Raw genomic sequence first — 21021 nt, forward strand, 5'->3', positions numbered from 1 at the left:
GGGCCCACCGGGGGCCCCCCGCAATCTGCGCAATCGCGGGGAGAACGCGCCCTCTCGCGACCGAGTTCCCGCCGCAGCCGGGGCTAGAACAAACGCCCTCCCCGGCTGAGCGAAACCCGCGGCGGCGGCGGGGACTGGGGCACCGGAAGGAGGCGGTGCCGGGGCGGCCCGAGGATGTGCGTGCGGGCGGATGGGGGCGGGGCGCGCCTATATAAGCCCCGTGCGGCGGAAAGGGCGGGCCTGGGCGAGAGCGGCTGAGTCGGCGGAGCGCTTGGCGCCGCAGACGCCGCCTGCGAGGACAGGGAGGGGAGAGGGAGGAGGCGGGAGGAGGAGACGCAAGTGCGGGGTGGCGCCGGTCCACCTCCGCAGCTCTCCTGGCTCCCGCCGGCTTTCGAAGGCGGGCCCGGGCTGCGGCAGCGGCAGCGGCCTCGGCGGCCTGCGGAGGTGAAGCCGAGCTGCGGTTGCCTGGGTCGACTCGGCGTGGGGAGGCGGCACCCCGCCCCCTCCCCGGCCAGGGTGGGCAGAGCTGGGTGGCCGCGCCGGCGGTGAGGTGGAAGGGCGGCTCGGCATCCTCGGGGCGGGGCCGTCGAGGGCAGGTGGCCAGTGCGTTTTCTTCCAGGTCGACCTTCCCAGAGGCACCTGCAGAAGGGGCCCCAGCCTGGTGCCTCGGCGTCCGGAAGGCTGAGGGAAGGGCGGGGGTCGGTGCCCTCGGGGCGCTGAAGTGTCGCCCCGTAGAGGCGACTGTCATGCCGGCCCCTGCGGGGACTGAGGACCAGCGCTGGCCTGCATGGGGGCCTATTATGCCCTTGCTTTGAGGGTGCTCCGGAAGGGGATGCGCGAGGGTGGGGGGAGTGTGAGGACCACTGACCAGGGCGGTGTAAGGCTCGCGAGGAGGAGCCTTTAAACTGGTATGGTGTGAATGGTTATGGTTTAGTCCAAACGGAACAGAAAACCAACCCGGGGCCCTTGCAAGTACCTCGCTACAAATGTCCAGTGGTGACGGATTTGCCTTGTAGGCCCCAGAGCAAGTGAAGGGAAGTTAGGGGTCTTGTTCAAGAAGCCACTCATGAGTTAGTGAATGAGACTTTAAAAGAATTGTGTGTTCGGGAGTTTCTCTTAAATGGCGTTCTGATTGGGTTTAGGGCTAGTGGTGAGGGATAATGTAAAGAGATTTGAAAGGCTGCCTTAGGGTTCTAATGGGGAAAACTTATTTTTTGTGTGTCATCATTTGACCATAGAGATTATTCAGAATGTGGATTGCCCTTACGAGAAAAGAGGAGCTCTGAAGCCATTGCTTGATTAGCAGTTCTCCCTCTGTGGAATGTTGAATTTCTGGAAACATCCTCTGTATTGTAGATTTTGCCTACGTAAAGGTGCTAGTGCTTGGCCTAATCGCCTGAAAAGTAGTGAAATGGAGGCCAGTACCTAACGTGTAACTGGGTTTTGAGCTCACTTCTATAGAAAAGAATTTTGAGGGATTGGGTCTAGACTTCACAGGGAAGTTAAAGCTTCTGTGTATTCCTCTACTCTGAATTTACTTTTATATCTGACTTTTTCCCTCCTTTCTTCAGCTTCATCTGTTTCAATGGTGCAACTCTCTTCATCTCCTTTTGGTTATCAGTCACCTTCAGGACGTTCAGAGGAGGGAAGAGAGGGGAATATGAAGTCAGCCAAGCCTCAAGTAAACCACAGTCAGCATGGGGAAAACCAGCGGGCCATGAGCCCCTTGCAGTCTGCTCTCAGTTCTGCTGCCTCTCCTTCCCAAGCATATGAGACATATATTGATAATGGACTCATATGCCTTAAACACAAAATTAGAAACATCGAGAAAAAGAAGGTAACTTTCTCCACCTCCCATCCCCGTATATGTACCATCTTTAATAAGGGTCAGGGAGCTGACGTTTTTGCTTTCTGTCAGAGCTCAGAGATATTCTTTCATAAAAGATGTAACTAACCTTGGGGTTTAGCTGGCTGAAAACATAAAAGCAGGTTAAATATTAGGTATATTAAACATTTTCTGTTTGATTTTTCAACATAACTAAATACAGATATTCATAGCAAAATTATGATGTATGCTGCTGTTGAAATATTTGAAGAGCTAGCAACTTGATATCAGATTAATTCTTTGAGTGTAGTATTAATGTTTTTTTTCATAGATAAGTAATAGCCTGATTTTTTTTTTTTTTTTTAAAGCTTGTTTTCCCTGTGACTTTCTGCAGCAGTTGATATTGCAGTATAGCTGCTGCAGTCTTTGGAAGCTTCAGCGATGGTAGCGCCAGAAAATGTTTTAGCGCTAGTTTTTGTGTTGCTAGGTGATCCTTCAAGATTGGTAGGTGAAACATTGTAGAAAGCCTTATAAAGAGACTCCTTGTAATCAGTCTAACGTTACAGCAAATGCTGATGTAAAGAATCCAACTCATCGCTTGTTTCCTGAGTCATGTAGCCTGTGAAACAGTACTGCACGTTACTTTGTTGTGTCATGATTCTCTTTTGCTTATGGTAGTTAGGTGAGTGAGTGACTATCTGGACCTGGGAACTCTTACATATTTTTATTCTATGACCCAGTTCAACCTTAGGAAAGTTGCTTTAATGGAATGTGAAGAGATTAAGTCTAGTTGACTGTTTGTTTTCCTTCCCCCACCCCAAAGTAGTGAAGATAGTGAAGAAGGCCAATTACTAATAGTTTCTCTGTAGCCCTTGCTCTCACCAGTTGTCTTTTGAATTCATGCAGTTACGCAGTTGATTGCAAGTGTGATAAGGTGAGCTTGTATGGGTCAGCACAAATTCCCTGCCACTATGGGAAACTAGTCAAAACAGGATCTATTCAAAGCAGGATGTGTTGATGGAGACTCATTAATACCTTCCTCCCCAGGCAGAGAAACTACATGAATACTAATTCCTACTCTCTAGCTTAACTATAGTACTTCTTATTAAGTTTGAATACTTATCTGGTCAGTACTAATGCTTTCATTTCAAGCTTCTGGGAAAGTACTTTAAAGCTGTAAAGCCAGTATGGGAAGAGCCTAAATATTGCTTTTAAAATACCATAAGTGGGTCCTGTCATTATTATGGGACAATAAATGCCATTTGTCGTGTACTGAAATAAATTTAATACGAAAAAGAGCTTTGAGTTAAGGCTATTATAATGCTAGAGAAAATATCTTTTACATTTCTATACTCCATTAAGAAGTTTGCTATTGGAGGGGCGTCTGGGTGGTGGTGCAGTGGGTTAAAGCCTCTGCCTTGGGCTCAGGTCATGATCCCAGAGTCCTGGGATTGAGCCTTGCTTGCATTGGGCTCTCTGCTCAGCGGGGAGCCTGCTTCCCTACCCCCCTCTCTGCCTCCTTGTGATCTCTGTCAAGTAAGTAAATAAAATCTTAAAAAAAAAAAAAGTTTGCTATTAGACAAATGCCACATAATTCAACAAGTAACTAAAACTTCAAGCATGAGGTTGGAACAGAATTTCTCAGCCTAAATGCCATCGACATTTTGTGCCAGATAATTTTGTTGGTTGGGGGAGGGGCTATCCTCTGGATTGTAGGATGATTAGCAGCATTCCTGGCTTCTGCCCACAAGATGCCAGTAGCACTCTCCACCTCCTTTCCATCCTACAAGTAGTCAGGACCAAAAATAATGTCTAGAAATTTCTGTAGATCCCTTGCCTTACATACAGTAAACTATATTCTTACAGATTAATAGCTTACTTCAAGAACTTTGTTTTCATAAGAAGCAGACTGTTATTTCATTCTTCAGAGTTTTATATCAGACTATAATAGATAACAAGTTTCTCTTTTGTAGCTCAAACTGGAAGACTATAAGGATCGCCTGAAAAATGGGGAGCAACTTAATCCAGACCAGTTGGTAAGTGGTTTATGATCCTTCAGTCACACTTGCTGGTTTTGTTTTTTGTTTTTGTTTTTTTTCTTAGTAAAACTTTAAATGGGTTTGGTGAGACCAAATATTTGATAAGACCAGTGAAGAAAATAAACTGGATTTTTCAAAAAGACTGTCTTTATGAGATCTTACAGACTTCTTTTGCACTAGCAGATTGTATGAATGGGGGTGTGGGTTGTTAATTTAAGAGTGAAAATGTAGACCATCACTAAGAATTAGCCTATGGATTTAAACTTTTGCTGGTGTGGACTGAAGGAGAAGTTGGTGGGAAGACTAATTTTCCACTGTTTACTGATTTATTCTAAAGTGGTCATCTTTCTGCTGTAAAATGTCAAAGAATATTTATTCTAGCTTGCATAGGTTTTCTCCTTTTGCTTCCCGTTAAGCCCTTTTGTGTTTTCTCCCTACTTTTATAGATTGCCATGCCACCTTCAGGAGGCATATTTATCCTGATACCTGGACTTTTTCTTTTTTAAACTTTACTATAAAATATTTGCAGCTTTTAAAAATATTGTTTATGGTATACCTGGTAACTGCAAGTTTATCTAATGTTATGAAAGTTTGTGCAATATGGAATTTTAAAAAAGTGTTTAACTGAGGTTTGCCTGGTCATATCTCTTGGCTAAGAAGGGACAAAATTAAGTTACTTGATCTAGTCTGTAGATCTGTTGTCTTTATCTTTTTTAATTAAAATTGTTGGTTGTGTATCACGGATACTGGCATTGAAGGTCTTTTCCCTTGCCAGCTTGACTCCTCTTCACTGGCCTAGAATTTTTGTAATGTAGTAAATTATAATTTCGCTGAGGCACAGATTTGAATTGTGTGAGCTCCGAGAATGATGTGCTCACATAGCTGGTGAGAGGACTTAGCTGGACATCCAACATTTCACATAGCTTTTTTTTTTTTTTTTTTAAATATTTTATTTATTTATTTGACAGAGATCACAAGTAGACAGAGAGAGAGAGAGGGAAGCAGGCTCCCTGTGAGCAGAGAGCCCGATGCGGGACTCGATCCCAGGACCCTGAGATCATGACCTGAGCCGAAGGCAGTGGCTTAACCCACTGAGCCACCCAGGCGCCCTCACATAGCTTTGTTTTTAAGTAGTCATGGTGTGTTCAATAATTTTTAAAGTGATAATACTCTTCTTTGTGTTAGATAGTATGTGATTTTTGGGAAATAGAGGGTTAGGGAAGTAGGTGGTTCTCTTGGTAGCTCTTTATGTCAAGAATAAGCTATATTTCTGATGTACAGCCAGGCAAACTCTGATCTCAGTCTTTTATTACTGTCTTCATAGCTACATGTTGCTTCTCTAGTAGTCACTTTGGTTTTTTTATAGTACTTTTTTTTTTAAAGATTATTTATTTATTTGACAGAGATCACAAGTAGGCAGAGAGGCAGGCAGAGAGAGTGAGAGGGAAGCAGGCTCTCTGCCGAGCAGAGAGCCCGATGTGGGACTCGATCCCAGGACCCTGAGATCATGACCTGAGCCGAAAGCAGCGGCTTAAACCACTGAGCCACCCAGGCGCCCCCCTCACAGGTTTTTCTATCTCTGCTCTTTCTCCAAGTCTGTTTTCAACATGGTAACTTCAGTAATCCTATTCAGATGCAAGTCAGTTGGACATTCCTCTGTTCAGGTCGCCATTGGTTCCCATCATGGTGGCAAAATGTCCTTACTGTGGCCAACAAAGTCCTATGAAAGATGCTCCCTATTTCCTTTCACGTCTTTATTGTCTTTCTTGTGCTTCCATCCCTTATTAACTTCATTCCAGCTACACTGGCCTTCTTACTGTTCCTCAAACATCCAGGCACGCTTTTGCTTCAGGGCTTTTGCACATGCTGTTCCTAGTGCCTGGGGTGCTTTTCCCCCAGATGTCTAAATGGCTCAGTTTTCACCTCCTTCACCTTTTTATTTGAAGGTCATCTCAGTAAGGCTTGCCCTGACAACACAATACCTCCATTCCCCTATTCATAGTCATTAGCGCTTTGTTTTTCTAAGATTATTTATTTGAGAGAGAGAAAATGAGCGTTAGAGTGGGGGGAGGGACGGAGGGAAAGGGGGAAGAGAGACTCAAGCAGACCCTGCACTGAGTGTAGAGCCTATTCGGGGCTCCATCCCATGACCTTGAGATCATGACCTGACTCAAAATCAGGAGTCAGATGCTTACCTGACTGAGCCACCCAGGCGCTCTGCCTTGCTTCTCTGACCAACTGTGAAGTTTATTTTGTTTCTCTTTCTCTGAAAATATAGGTCATTTAACGTAGAGATTCTGTCTGTTGTTGTTTTCCTAGTACTTAGGATAGTTTAGAGCGTGAAGTAGACATGTAAAATACTTATTACGTCTAGATTTACTAAATATAAAATGATTGAATGTTAGGTTTTTAGATATAATTAAGCATATAGTTTACAGTACTTTTGAGAACTAATATCTCATACAAGTAATGTATATTTGAGGTAGAAATTTAGAAAATGTGGATAAATGGGAAGAAGACAAATTTGTAATCTGACTCCTCAGAAAACTACCATTAGTAGTGTAGTATTTAATTAAAAAGTTCTAAGTTTTTGTTTCATTTTGGTTTTTTTTTGTGTGTGAGTAAAGTGATAGAAGTTTATTAAGTGAAGATAGAGAAAAAGCTCTAAGTGAGAGGTGTCCCAACAGGGTTGCCAAATGTGTGCCTTTAGGGTTGGTCTTGTATATGGGAAGCTAACCTAGGAACTTAAAGCCTTTTAACATCTCTATTGGTAACACCTTGAATGGCTTACTTCCTTTTTAGGGGTTGATTGTTCTTTGTTGGTGACAGGTGATTATCATAAAGACACCCACCCACACGCCTAGGGTAGGGTGATCAGATTTGTCCCTTTACATCTGGTTTCTCCACACCTCCATATTTTGGGGTTTCAGTGAGCCTGATCACATAGCCCCCTCTGTATCTCTCCCTACGTAGCCTCACCTGTCCCTCGCTGATCCTCTCCCTAAATAGTAAACTTCACTGTGTGTTAGGGAATGGGACCATGACCCCTCTGGCTGCTTCCCACTGAAATGGGACAGTGAGCTGTGTGGCAGTTAGAACATATCTAGGGGCCGGTCCAGGAGCTTGTGGTTTGGCTCCAGGGTTTCACAAGGGGCAGCAAACGGTATATGCATCAGCACGTGCAAAAGGATGAACATAAAGTAGTGGGCTCAGAGTTACGATCACATCCCTTAGATAAGATTCCCAATTCCATCAAATAGATCAGTGAATATCTTGATCTTATTTAATTAATCACAAATTCCTTTATTAACTAAGTTTTAAAGTTGGTAATAATTCACATAGTTCAGAAATTAGGAAATATTTTTTATCTTTTTTTTTGAAGATTCTATTTACTTGTGAGTGTATGTGCAAGCATGAGTAGGGGGGAAGGGCTGAGGGAGAAGCAGATTCACCACTGAGCACAGAGCCAGATGTGGGACTTGATCCTGGGCCTCCAGGATCATGATCTGAGCTGAAGGCGGTTACTTAACTGACTGAGCCACCCAGGCATCCCTTGTTACTGTGTATTGTTATAATTGTCCTATTTTATTGTTAATTTTTACTGTGCCTGATTTATAAATAAACTTCATTGTAGGAATGTATGTATAGGGAAAGAAAAAGTATATGTGAGGTTCAATACTGGAGGGCCTGGGTGGCTCATTGGGCTCTCTGCTCAGCGGGGAGCCTGCTGCCCACCCCCCCATCCCCCGCCTGCCTCTCTGCCTACTTCTGATCTCTCTGTCAAATAAATAAATAAAATAAAAAATGTATATAAGGTTCAATACTGTCTGCTTTCAGGCATCTGTTGGGGTCTTGGAACACATCCCCAGTGGATAAGGGGGAACTGTTGTAATGATTCCTAGTAGATTATGTATCTGTCCAGACTTTGTCTCTATAAGCAGGCAGATGTTCTTTTCCTTGCCTCCTTCTCTTCCTACATTTTCTGTACAATTTAGCTTAGCGATAGATGCTTTTGGGGACTTTATTCTTGCCCTTTCCTTTTTTTTTTAAGACTATTTTTTGAGTGGTTGTGGGTTTATAGCAACCCTGAACAGAAAGTTAGAGTTATAGCCGCTGATCCCATATGTGCACTGTCTCCTCTGCCATCAGCATTCCTTACGAGAGTAGTAACGTATGTTGTAATTGAACGTACATTGACACATCTCAAGTCCATAGTTTACGTTAGGGTTTAGCTCATAGTTTTGTACATTCTGTGGTTTTTTGACAAATGTATAATGGCATGTATCCACCATTACAATATTATGTAAAATAGTTTCACTGCTCTAAAAGTCTGCCCTGCTCTGGCTGTTCATCCACTGTTTCCTTTTTTAATACCATGTCAGTGTTTCCATGATATGTTGTCTTTAAGGATTGAATTGTTCTTTGAAACTCTCTGAGCCTGGATCTTTTTCTGGGTGGGAGATTTTTGAAAATATTATCTATTTCTCTTTTTCTCTTTTTTGAAATTGATAAGCTTTTTTTCTTTTTTTTTTTGGAGTCAACTTCTCAAAACTTAACTTTGGAAATCACTTATTTCATCCAGTTTAAAAAATTTTTTTGAACAGTTTGGGGCAAAGTAATTTTTGGTATAAGTCTATATGTTACTTTCTGTTTATTTCTAGTTTTGTGTGGTTCTGTTTTAAGTTACCTAGTTTTTTGTTTTTTTTGTTTTTTTTAAGCTAGAGTCTGGGTTTAGGGGCGCCTGGGTGGCTCAGTGGGTTAAAGCCTCTGCCTTCGGCTCAGGTCATGGTCTCAGGGTCCTGGGATTGAGCCCCGCATGGGGCTCTCTGCTCTTCAGGGAGCCTGCTTCCTCCTCTCTCTCTGCCTGCCTCTCTGCCTACTTGTGATCTCTGTCTGTCAAATAAATAAATAAATAAATAAAAATAGAGTCTGGGTTTAGTTTTTCCTCTTCTACTCCTTTTATCTTTCTGCTTTTCTTTGGTTTATTTGCTTCATTTTCTAACTTTGAATTGAGTGCTTAATTCCTTTGTTTCCTTTTTTCCCCCATTGGCCTGCATTTAAGGCTGGGAATTTTCCTTCAAGCATTGCTTCAGCTATAAGTTGGATACTGTATTTTCAGTATTATAGGCTAGAAATTTGTAATTTCAATTTGTATTTCTTTAACCCAATGTATATTTTTATTATTGTAAATAAAGCTGTCTATGATCTGCATGGCTATTATAATGTTTTTTGATAGTAACTTAGAAGTAACCTGTCAAGACTAAAGCTAAAGACTAAAAAATTTCATTCAGATTTTTAGCATAAACCTAGATTTTTTCCTTTGAAACAGTGAGAAGATTGTGTTTTTAAGATTTTATTTATTTAAAGACCAGGAGAGGGAGCTGGCTTGGGCAGCAGCGCTTGAGCAGGGGGGAGGGGGCGGAAGCTGACCTCCTGCTGAGCAAGGAGCAGCCTGTGGGTTTCAATCCCCGACCATGGGATCAAAACCCAAAACCGGGGTGCCTGGGTGGCTCAGTGGGTTAAAGCCTCTGCCTTTGGCTCGGGTCATGATCCCAGCGTTCTGGGATCGAGCTCCGCGTCGCGTCCGGCTCCGGCTCTCTGCTCTGCGGGGAGCCTGCTTCCTCCTCTCTCTCTGCCTGCCTCTCTGCCTAGTTGTGATTTCTCTCTGTCAAATAAATAAAATATTAAAAAAAAAAACAAAAAAAAAACAAAAAACCTGAGCTGAAGGTCAGGGTTTAACTGAGCCACCCAGGCACCTAGTAAGAAGATCGTCTTTTTTTTTTTTTTTTTTTTTAGGATTTTATTTATTCATTTGACAGAGATCACAAGTAGACAGAGAGGTGGGGGTTGAGGGGTGGGGAGCAGGCTCCCCACGGAGCAGAGAGCCCCAGGACCCTGAGACCATGACCTGAGCCAAAGGCAGAGGCTTAACCCACTGAGCCACCCAGGTGCCCCTAGAAGATCGTCTTTTTTTTTCTTAATATTTTATTTATTTGACAGAGAGAGATCACAAGTAGGCAGAGAGGCAGGCAGAGAGAGAGGAGGAAGCAGGCTCACTGCGGAGCAGAGAGCCCAATGCGGGGCTCGATCCCAGGGTCCTGGGATCATGACCTGACCCGAAGGCAGAGGCTTTAACCCACTGAGCCACCCAGGTGCCCTGAGAAGATCATCTTAATGAGGTTTTTTAGAGTCCCACTTAACAACTTTAATGTCTGTTTTGATTCAGCCTGGGTTTGAAATGGAGAACTGAGATTCAAGTGAGTGAGTGAGCAAATAGCAAGGGGCACTTTCAGCTTCATTGAAGTTTTTATTTTTTATTTTTATTTTTTTTAAGGATTTTATTTATTTGACAGACAGAGATCACAAGTAGGCAGAGAGGCAGGCAGAGAGAGAGGAAGGGAAGCAGACTCCCTGCTGAGCAGAGAGCCTGATGTGGGGCTCGATCCCAGGACCCTGGGATCATGACCTGAGCTGAAGGCAGCAGAGGCTTTAAACTACTGAGCCACCCAGGCGCCCCGAAGTTTTTATTTTTAAAGAATTAGGATTTGGTACTCACCTCTAGTTGCTAAATTCTGACCCTGTGTTCTATTTACTGCATAATGCAAAACTCATTAAATAATATGGAATCTCTTCTGCTTTGTAGTCCCACAGCAACTGGCCTAGTCCAGGCACACCACCCAAATGTTATGTAGCCTTCCTAATTAATATTCTTGTCTTGAGACCTTCCTTTTCAGTTCACCAGTCCTATTCCCACTAGTGTCCTTTTCTTTTTTTGGTTTTGAAACCAAAGTCTCAGAATATAATTCTGTTCAAAATTTTTAAAATTCTGTTTAGAATCTTCAGCATATTTGAGGCTATAATCATGTTCTGAACTTCATTTTATTATTTCAACAATAATACATTAAGTATTTATGCTGGGAGGTTCTCTGCTTAATGTTAGGGTTATAACCTAAGGGGCAAATGTGATCCTTGTCTTCATGGATATAGTGTGCTGGAAAAGAGAGGAGGGGAATAAGTAAATACAAATGTGATGGATGTTAGGGTGAAGTACAGAGTGATAATGGATTATAATGAGGAATCTAACCTAGTTTGGAGAATTGAGGACAGCTTCCTTGAGAAAGAAGTGCTTTAGTTAAGACCTAAAAAATGAATAGGACTTAGCAAATTAAAATGGGAAAGGAGGAAGAGCAGGCTAGGCAGATGCCAGCATGTGTTGAGGGCCTGAGTAGGAAAAGAATGTTTTTACAAAGAGCCTTTCTAGGAACCTGGAAAGAAAGGCAGTATGGATAGAGTAATGTAGTTAGAGGGGGGAAATCACATGCACATCTTTGTTTGCCATTTAAAGACTTTGTGCTTTTTCTTAAGGTTATCAGAAATGATAGGGATAGGTTTTAAGCAGGACATGACTACAGATTTATAATTAAATAAAGAAAATAACTTTGTAGCATGAGTAATGGTTTAGAGATGGTAAGTGTGGGTATAAGGAGACCAGATAAAGGTTGACTATAGTCTGGGTCTGAGGCTATAGGTATCTTGCTGGTACCAAGGCAGCAGCAGAGGAGTTTGAGTAAAGTAGTTGGATTTGAGAGGTAGAATTAACATAACTTGGTGACAGGATGTGGGAGTAGAGGAAAGAGCCAAGAATGGTTTCCAGGTTTCTGGCTCGAACACTTGGATGGATGGCAAAAACCACTTGTTGGGCCTGGAAACACTGGGAGGCTAGGATAAAGAGCTCAATTTTGGATGGTTGATTTTAATGTGCCTGTGAAACATTAAGGGTTGATGTGTAGTATTTAAGATACAGGTCTGAAGCACAGAGGAATTTTTTTTTTTTTTTAGGATACTATTTATTTATGACAGACACAGTGAGAGAGGGAACTCAAGCAGGGGGAGTGGGAGAGGGAAAAGCAGGCTTCCCCGTGAGCAGGGCTGGATCCCCAGGACCCTGGGCTCATGACCTGAGCTGAAGGCAGGCGCTTAACAACTGAGCCACCAAGGTGCCCTGGAGTACAGAGTTTAGTCTGCAGATTTGTCATTTGTATGGCTGCTAATTAAAACCACGAGAAAAGATGAGACTGTCTTGGGTGAGAATATAGAAAGAAAAAGAGCCTAGGATTATTGATACTTGATGTTTGAATAATAAAGGCTAAAAATACTTCTAGTGAACTTACTAGAAGGCATCATTTTGAGTGATTTATAAATTATGAAATCATTTGTGTTGCCCAGCATCTCTCTGATGTAGGTCCAGTTTATTTCATAAATGCTAAAAACTGAGGTGAGAGAAAGTAATGGAAAAATTACTGGTAAATAGTTGGAGAAATGGGAGAAGAATGGAAGTGTAGTGTTATTAAAAACAGATGTTTGTAAAGCTAGAGGATACCTTCATCTTGAAGTCTTCTGAGAAGTAAACCAAAACAAGAGCTATAGAAGATCTGTGGGTTTGAAAGGTGGTATTGACATTGCTGATTTAGGCCAAGACAATTCTGGTAGAATGGTGGAAACAGAGTCCAGGTTGATTAGGGCTGATGAGGAAATGGACTGTGTAGACATTTTTGAAATTTTTCTGAGACTGGAAGGAGTTGGTTGTTGCCAAAGGGGCACTTTTTATTTTTCTAAGGGGCACTTTTTATTTTTCTAATTTAAGCTGGGGGAGACTTGAACTTTTTAAAATGCTGGTTTAAGCATCAGCTGAGAGGGAAAAACTCAAAGATTTTTAAACGGGAATCACAGAGTAAGATTTCTTATGAAAGCATAATTGAAAGGATCCAGGACACAGGTAGAAGGATATCTCCTCCAGTAAACAAAGAAAGGGAGGAAGAAGGGATGGATCCACATTGGATAATGGAAAGTTGAGGTAGTTCTATCTGATGCTGCTTTTCTTTCTTTTTTTTTTTTTTTAGAAGATTTTATTTATTTATTTGACAGACAGAGATCACAAGTAGGCAGAGAAGCAGGCAGAGAGAGAGGAGGAAGCAGGCTCCCTGCTGAGCAGAGAGCCCGATGCGGGGCTCGATCCTAGGACCCTGAGATCATGACCTGAGCTGAAGGCAGAAGCTTTAACCCACTGAGCCACCCAGGCGCCCCTGATGCTGCTTTTCTTGAATCAACGTTAATACCATTTGGGATAAATATTGCGGGGGGGCGGGGAGTGTATTCCATTCTGGTTTTAACATACCTCTGAGGGATGTATACTGATTGTGTTGTCTGTGCATTCTTGGCTCAGTAGTTGGAATGCTTCTTCATTGTTTTTATTATGAAACATGGTTCCAACAAAGTGCTGCATATAGGTTATATTGCACCATAAAGCAATCATCAGAATCCACCACTCCAGCAGTATGTTACCAGCACCACTGACGCTCCTTCCAGTCCTTTATCTTTGCTGTAGCCTGACTCTTAACTCCCCACCACCACTTCCTTGGTTTATTTATTTATTTATTTTTAAAGATTTTATTTATTTATTTGACAGAGAAAGATCACAAGTAGGCAGAGAGAGAGAGAGAAGCAGGCTCCCCGCTGAGCAAAGAGCCAGATTTGTGGCTAGATCCCAGGACTCTGAGATCATGACCTGAGCCAAAGGCAGAGGCTTCACCCACTGAGCCACCCAGGTGCCCCTCCTTGGTTTATTTTAATAGCACTTGTTTGTTACCCTGAATTCTGTCAGAATTGCTCTTTTCTATCTTTTATTTACTTATTTATTTTTTAAAGAGTTGATTTATTTGACAGAGAGACCGTGAGAGAGGGGACACGAGCAGGGGGAATGGGAGAGGGAGAAGTGGGCTTCCTGCTGAGTAAGGAGCCTGATGTGGGACTCGATCCCAGGACTTCAGGACATGACCTGAGCGGAAGGCAGACACCTAATGACTGAGCCACCCAGGCACCCTCTTGTATCTTTTTTTTTTTTTTTTAATACATTGATTAAGTTATTTATTTTTCTTTTTTTTTTTTAATATTTTATTTATTTATTTGACAGAGAGAGATCACAAGTAGGCAGAGAGGCAGGCAGAGAGAGTGAGAGGGAAGCAGGCTCCCCACTGAGCAGAGAGCCCGATGCGGGGCTCGATCCCAGGACCCTGAGATCATGACCTGAGCCGAAGGCAGAGGCTTTAACCCACTGAGTCACCCAGGCGCCCCAAATGTTTTCATTTCTTTTGGGTAGATAGCTATAAGTGGAATACTGTATTTATGAAGACTTAAAAAAATTTTTTTAAAGATTTTATTTATTTATTTGACAGAGACACTGCGAGAGAGAGAGAGAACACAAGTCGGGGAGGGGAGGGGGAGAAGCAGGCTTCCTGCTGAGCAGGGAGCCGGATGTGGAATTCAGTCCCAGGACCCTGGGACCATGACCTGAGCCGAAGGCAGACACTTAAGGCCACCCAGGCGCCCTTAAAATATATCTTTTATGTGGCTAGACAATTTCCCTGTCTTCTTCTGTTTCATATTACTGTTCTTCCATATAGATTTCAGTTAAAGTTCTATTAAAAAATCTACACTTTTTCTAATTACCAACTTTGTTCACCAGTGAAATCTTTTTTTGTTCATCTATGAAGTCTTAAAAAAACCCTTAAATTTACAATATTTCTGTTACAGTACTTAGTTTTGTCTGTTACAGGTAATTGTTTACAAATCTTTTCTACCATAGTGTAAATTTCTTTTTTTTTCCCTTGGGAAACTTGGAGAGAGAGGGAGAGTGCCTGCATTTGGCAATGGGTAGAGGAAGAGAATCATCAAGCAGATTCCCTGCTGAGCACGGAGTCCAACATGGGGCTTAATCCCATGACCCATGAGATCATGACCTGAGCCAAAACTGAGAGTTGGATGATCAACTGACTGAGCCACCCAGGCGCCTCACATTTTTTGAAGTTGCTTATTCATCTGTGTGATCCTCGATATGCTTCTTGTGTACTGTATTTGAATAGTGAATCAATATTGACAGGAATTCTGTTGGCTTAATTGCTCCTAAGAACAACAGGTCTCTGTGACTTTATATCTTATAGATAGGAACTCAGCATCAGCTCTGTTATTATAGCTCAGATTTCTAGTATAAAAATTGAATTTTTAGGGCACCTGGGTAGCTCAGTCAGTTAAGCCTCTGCCTTTGGTTCAGGTTGTGATCCCAGGGTCCTAGGGTCAAGCCCCATGTCAGGCTCTCTGCTCAGCAGGGAACCTGCTTCTCCCTGTCCCTCTGCATGTTCTACCTGCTTGTGCTTTCTCTCTCTGTGTCAAATAAATGGATAAAATCTTTTTAAAAATTGAATTTTTATATTTAATTTTTAGATTCTTTATTTGGAGGAGGTGAGGGGCAGAGAGGGAGAGAGAATCTCAAGCAGGGGCTCAGTCTGACAACCCTGAGGCTATGACCTGAGCCAAAACCAAGAGTTAGACACTTAACTGATGGAGCCACAAAGGCACCCCTAAAAACTGAATTTTTAAATTTAACTTAATATAACTTCTATTAAGTGCTCTATCTCCTTCCTGCTTTTTTGAGTATGTATAGTAAATGGCTGGTTCATAAAGTTTTAAGTCTTCTCTATTATTTTTATAGGAACACTTAGATTCTGACATATTGGTACTTAGAAGTTAACAGAATTGATGTTTTCTTATCCTATTTGGTAGGAAGCGGTAGAAAAATATGAAGAAGTACTACATAACTTAGAATTTGCCAAGGAACTTCAGAAAACCTTTTCTGGACTGAGCCAAGATGTGAGTATGTTTTCTTTGCTTTTTCAGAAACTACGTTATTGATCTTGAGGAAAATATTAGTGTCCAGTAATGATGTTCAGTTATCATCCATCTAATTCCTGCTGATATTTTATTGGGATTGACAATAGCTAATGAAGAATTACTGTTTCCAGATTTCTGGAATCTCAAGAAAACACAAATGGTATCTGAATATGAGATACCGTGAATAAAGTATTAGTTCTCTAAATGTGTATTCACTGTGCAGTGTTAATGGTAACCATTGGGAAGGTCATAAAAGCTATTTAATGAATACATATATAAACTAGATTTAATTAAATTTATTTTTTTTAGGCAGTCCTTTTTTATATTTATTTATTATTTTAAATTTTATTTATTTATTTGAGAGAGAGACAGAGTGAGAGAGCATGAGAGGAGAGGTCAGAGGGAGAAGCAGCCTCCCCATGGAGCTGGGAGCCTGATGTGGGACTCGATCCCAGGACTCCGGGATCATGACCTGAGCTGAAGGCAGTCGCTTAACCAACTGAGCCACCCAGGTGCCCAGTCCTTTTTTATTTTTATTCATTTATTTTTTTAGAAAGGTAAGAGGGAGAGGGAGGGGCAGAGGAAGAGAGATAATATAAACAGGCTTGAGATCATGACCTGAGCTGAAGTCAGGAGTTAAACACTTAGCCAACTGAGCCACCCAGTCAGTTCTATGGAAGAGATTTTAGAATATAGGTTTATAAATTTATGTAGCATAGGCTTATAAGTTTAGCATTATTTAACGTATTAGGAAACACAATTGGTAAACTCTTTCTTGAGACCATGATAGTTATTGCCAGGAAGATTTGTGATTGTTGTTAGAGTTGAGTCTCGTTTCACAGCTTGTTACATTCTTTGTGTTGGCAGTTGAAATTTTTATCTCTGACAGATTTAGTTAGTAATTAACATGAAGACTTAAGCATTCATTAATGAAGTATTCTTAGCTGCTTTAGAATTGTATTAAAAGGCCCTTTAGAGATCATGTTTTAACAATTAAGGAAATTTTTTTTTGTAAATGCATTTCTGGGGTGGGGAGCATACTTCCTAAGATAGTGTCTCACTTTTTGGATATTTTTTTCTTTTTCTCCCCTTCCCCCTCCCCCCGGATTTTATTTATTTTGAGAGAGAGACAGAGACAATACGAGCAGGGAGAGAAATAAGCGATTCCTGGAAGAGTGCAGAGCTTAATGCAGGGCTGGATTCCAGGACCCTGAGGTCATGACCTGAGCGGAAGTCAGATGCTTAACTGATGGAGCCACCTGGGTGCCCTTGGATATTTTCTTCTTGCGTGGTGAACTAAAATTCTCTTTTTTATCCTCTGGCATCGAAAAACCTCCAAAACCAAAAAAAGCTAACAATAATTTCTAGGCTGAAGACATCTACCATCTCAATCTTTGTAATATCCTTGCTTTCTCTGGATGTTTGGCTTAACTTTCAGAAGGTAGTGTGTAAATGTAAAGTAGCCAGATACAGAGCCATTACCTTCTGTTTTCTGGATAATTCTGTTAATGCAGGTTAAAGATTGGTGGCTTAGTTAAGAGCCTCTGACTTGATCACAGGGTGGTGAGTTCAAGCCCCACATTGAGGGAGGACCCTACTTTAAAAAAAAGTCTAATGGGCGCCTACATGGCTCATTTGGTTAAGTGACTGCCTTCAGCTAGGTCATGATCCTGGAGTCCTGGGATCCAGTCCCGCATCAGGCTGTCTGTTCGGCAGGGAGTCTGCTTCTCCCTTTGACCCTCCCATTCTCGTGCTCTCTCTCTCGATCTCATTCTCGCTCTCTCAAATAAAATCTTAAAAAAAAAGATTAAAAAATAAAAAATAAATTAAAAAAAGTTTAAGGCGATACTAGTTCTTTTTGCCAGCTATAGTGTATTTTAACTCAAGTCTACTCATTTATCATTTAATTTTAATACTTTCTGTGAATTCCACAGTTATTTAATATTTGTAGGCTATTTTAGATACTACTTTTAAATTAAGTTTTTTCTTATACATGTATGATTACCCCTCCCATGTTAGGTTTATTTAGTTTTGACCCACTTCACTATAAGTAAATATTTCATCTCTTTCCTCTGGTTGGATGTTTGGAAATTTACTTTTGTAATACTTAAAATTTTCTATTACCTCTCTTTACTTGAAGTTATTTGATAATTTTAGTTTTTTACTCAGGTGTTTATTTTTTCAAAGTATGGTGGTCTTTTAAGTTTTTAGATTTAAATTTTTTTAAAAACACTTCCCATGTACCGGGTACTTAATGTAAGTTCACTTGATTTTTACAGCAACCTAGGAAATAGATACATATATAGTGCCATTTTATAGATAAGAAATGTGATGCCCAGAACAAAAGGAAAAAAATCATATTGCCAGCTAATGGTAGAGTGAATATATTGCCCTATTTTTTGCTCCTAAGTACCGTGTTCTTTATACTAGGATATAGTATCTTTCTATATACATGTTCTTCCACTGCTCTTATCTAGAGGTAGTTAGCAGTTCACCAAATTTTATTGATAACCATTAGGTTATTTTTTTTTCTCATTTATACTGTGGGTTTCCTTTCACTTTAGGTGAGGTGTTAAAGTACATTGGAACATGCCTTAAAGCTGCTTGCCAGTTACCTTCCAGCACAGTAATTTTTGGACTTTCCTTTTACTAGAGTTTTTCTTTTGTCATATCTCTTTTTATGGGAGTCAGTTTTGCAGTGTATAACATTTTCTATCCCTTCAAACTAAATTTGAAAGCCTTTCTTTTCTTCCCAGCTGTATCTGTCTTCATGACATGAGCTCTGTCCCTTGGTGGAGATTTATTATTCTAAGAGGAATCAGAAGATAAATTTTATGATTCCATATGATTTGTTGATAGTGTTTACTTCATGTCATCTTCCTTCTTTACAAATCAGTCCTCAGATGAAAGAAGAGAAGAAAATGTAACCTGATTTCTTAGTTTCTATAGAAATAAGGAGAAATATACTGTTGTCCATAGTTTCCTGATTATGATGTAGGAAACAACATACTTTCTTGGCACTTGATTGATTCAATAAATATTTGAGGTCCTATCATCTGTCAGGCTCTCTGCTGGGCACTATTGATACATATTGGTAAACAACAAAGATAGAATCCCTGTCATCGCAGATCTGAAACCTAATGGAGATGCATCTAAATAAAAAGGTAACCATTTAATGTAATAGGTACTTTGATAGGGGAAATTCAGGGTATCCTGAGCCTGTAAGAACATTTACTCCAGCCTTGGGAATGGCTAAGAAGAGTTCTGAGGTAATCATAGGATATAAACGTGAAGATGCCCTCTGTGTCAGTTGCTTTTCCTTGTACCATCATGAAATTGTCCCAGAAGAATCCCACTGTCTTGAAGAACTAGAATTGCCACCTCTATTCTCTTTCCTCCTCTCAAGCAGAAATTGGGAATCCTGTAGTTGTGGTAAATGTTATTGGTGTAAGTCCATATTGAGGTCTTGGAAAAAGTATTTCTGAGCCTTTGCCATCCTGAAAATATCCTAGCCCACATAACCCCAACCAGTCCGTTTCGCATTCTCAGAATTTTACCTTCACTTACTGTCTCTTGTCCTTGGTAGTAGCACAAGTTAAATTTATTAAGTGATTTTCATACCCCCTAGAAAGGAATTAATAATGCCATAATGAATCTTTCCCCAAGGTTTCCTCCCATCTTAATCTGTTTGGATTTATGAACATGTCTTTTGTAGAGTTTTAAATATGATATGTCAAAGTACTTTAACCTGCATATAGGCAAAATGTTCTTTTATTTATTTTTTAAAAGATTTTATTTATTTATTTATTTGATAGACAGAGATCACAAGTAGGCAGAGAGGCAGGCAGAGAGAGAGGGGAGGGGTAAGCAGGCTCCTTGCTGAGCAGAGAACCCGATGTGGGGCTCGATCCCAGGACCCTGGGATCGTGCCCTGAGCTGAAGCAGAGGCTTTAACCCACTGAGCCACCGAGGTGCCCCCAAAATGTTCTTTTAGATTTTTGTTTTGTTCTCTTAATCTTCATAACTTGGAAAATATCCAGTATGTTGGAAATACTACAATTAGAGGAACAACTGGGGAGAAAAGACCTTCTAGGTTTCTTACTGGAAATAGCTGATACTTTTTAGTAATTGGTAGTTTATAAATGGGAAGTGACTTCTGGGGCCCATGTGTTATGTCAGACTTTAAGGGATTATGGTTCTGAGCTTTAGAGTAGACTCAGTGCTGCTCAGTCTGCATACATATTTGTTTGATGGAAAATTTATGTTCTGCTAACTGACCATATATGTTTGGTTAGCTAAGTAATGAAAAATACAGCTCCATCCAGACTGATGAACTGTTACAAAAATACTGCAGTTTAACCTAAAAACTATTTAGTGTGGATGTTTTAGCATTATGCTTGTAAGACATTTTATTTTTGTTTGGTTTTCAATTCCTTATGCTTTGGCTAGTCACCTTTGGATTGTTGAAAATTGACCATTTCACTTGAAATATTTTCCTAGAATGAGAAATTTAACAAAACCCAAAATTTGAAAACCAAAGCATTTTCTTAAAATCCTTGGCCTAAAAAGGGTTTGATATACATAAATAGGGAAAAGTTAAATTTTGGGATTATTGTGTGTATCAGTGATAAGTACTTTGTTTCTTTTTTTTTTTTAATTTTAATATTCATTTTTTTCAGCATAACAATATTCATTGTTTTTGCACAACACCCAGTGCTCTATGCAATACATGCCTTCCCTATTACCCACCACCTGGTTCCCCCAATCTCCCACCCCCGCCCCTTCAAAACCTTCAGGTTGTTTTTCAGAGTCCATAGTCTCTTATGGTTCGCCTCACCTTCCAATTTCCCTCAACTTCGTTCTCCTCTCCGTCTCCCAATGTCCTCCATGTCATTTGTGATGCTCCACAAATAAGTGAAACCATATGATACTTGACTCTCTCTGCTTGACTTATTTCACTCAGCATAATTACTTCCAGTCCCGTCCATGTTGCAACAAAAGTTGGGTATTCATCCTTTCTTTTCTTTTCTTTTTTTTTTTTTTATAAACATATAATGTATTTTTATCCCCAGGGATACAGGTCTGTGAATCACCAGGTTTACACACTTCAAGGCACTCACCATAGCACATACCCTCCCCAATGTCCATAACCCCCTCCTCCTCTAGATACCCCACCTCCCCCCAGCAACCCCCAGTTTGTTTTGTGAGATTAAGAGTCATTTATGGTTTGTCTCCCTCCCAATCCCATCTTGTTTCATTGATTCTCCTCCTAACCCCCTAACCCCCCATGTTGCATCTCCACGTCGTCATATCAGGGAGATCATATGATAGTTGTCTTTCTCCGACTGACTTATTTAGGTACTTTGTTTCTTATCATGGTGGTATCAGAGGTACTAAATACAACGTGGAGTTTGGAGATGTGGAGATGTTTGG

The 21021-nt window shown here is 40.9% G+C and overlaps 1 protein-coding gene across 13 annotated transcripts in view; it reads left to right on the plus strand.

Annotated features, from left to right (window-relative positions):
• The first annotated feature begins 259 nt into the window (after nucleotides 1-259).
• CAPRIN2 (caprin family member 2) overlaps nucleotides 260-21021 on the plus strand; it is a 47999-nt gene continuing 27237 nt past the window's right edge. For 4 of the 13 annotated variants that reach the window (XM_046012489.1, XM_046012490.1, XM_046012492.1 and 1 more), the window contains exons 1-4: nucleotides 260-444; nucleotides 1572-1837; nucleotides 3799-3861; nucleotides 15481-15567. In XM_046012489.1, coding sequence (XP_045868445.1) covers nucleotides 1586-1837; nucleotides 3799-3861; nucleotides 15481-15567 — 402 coding nt within the window. In that variant the 5' untranslated portion in view covers nucleotides 260-444; nucleotides 1572-1585. The other 9 variants (XM_046012491.1, XM_046012493.1, XM_046012481.1 and 6 more) reach the window with 7 other exon arrangements.

This window comes from Meles meles, chromosome 7 (genome assembly GCF_922984935.1).
Source record: "Meles meles chromosome 7, mMelMel3.1 paternal haplotype, whole genome shotgun sequence".
Lineage (NCBI taxonomy): Eukaryota > Metazoa > Chordata > Mammalia > Carnivora > Mustelidae > Meles > Meles meles.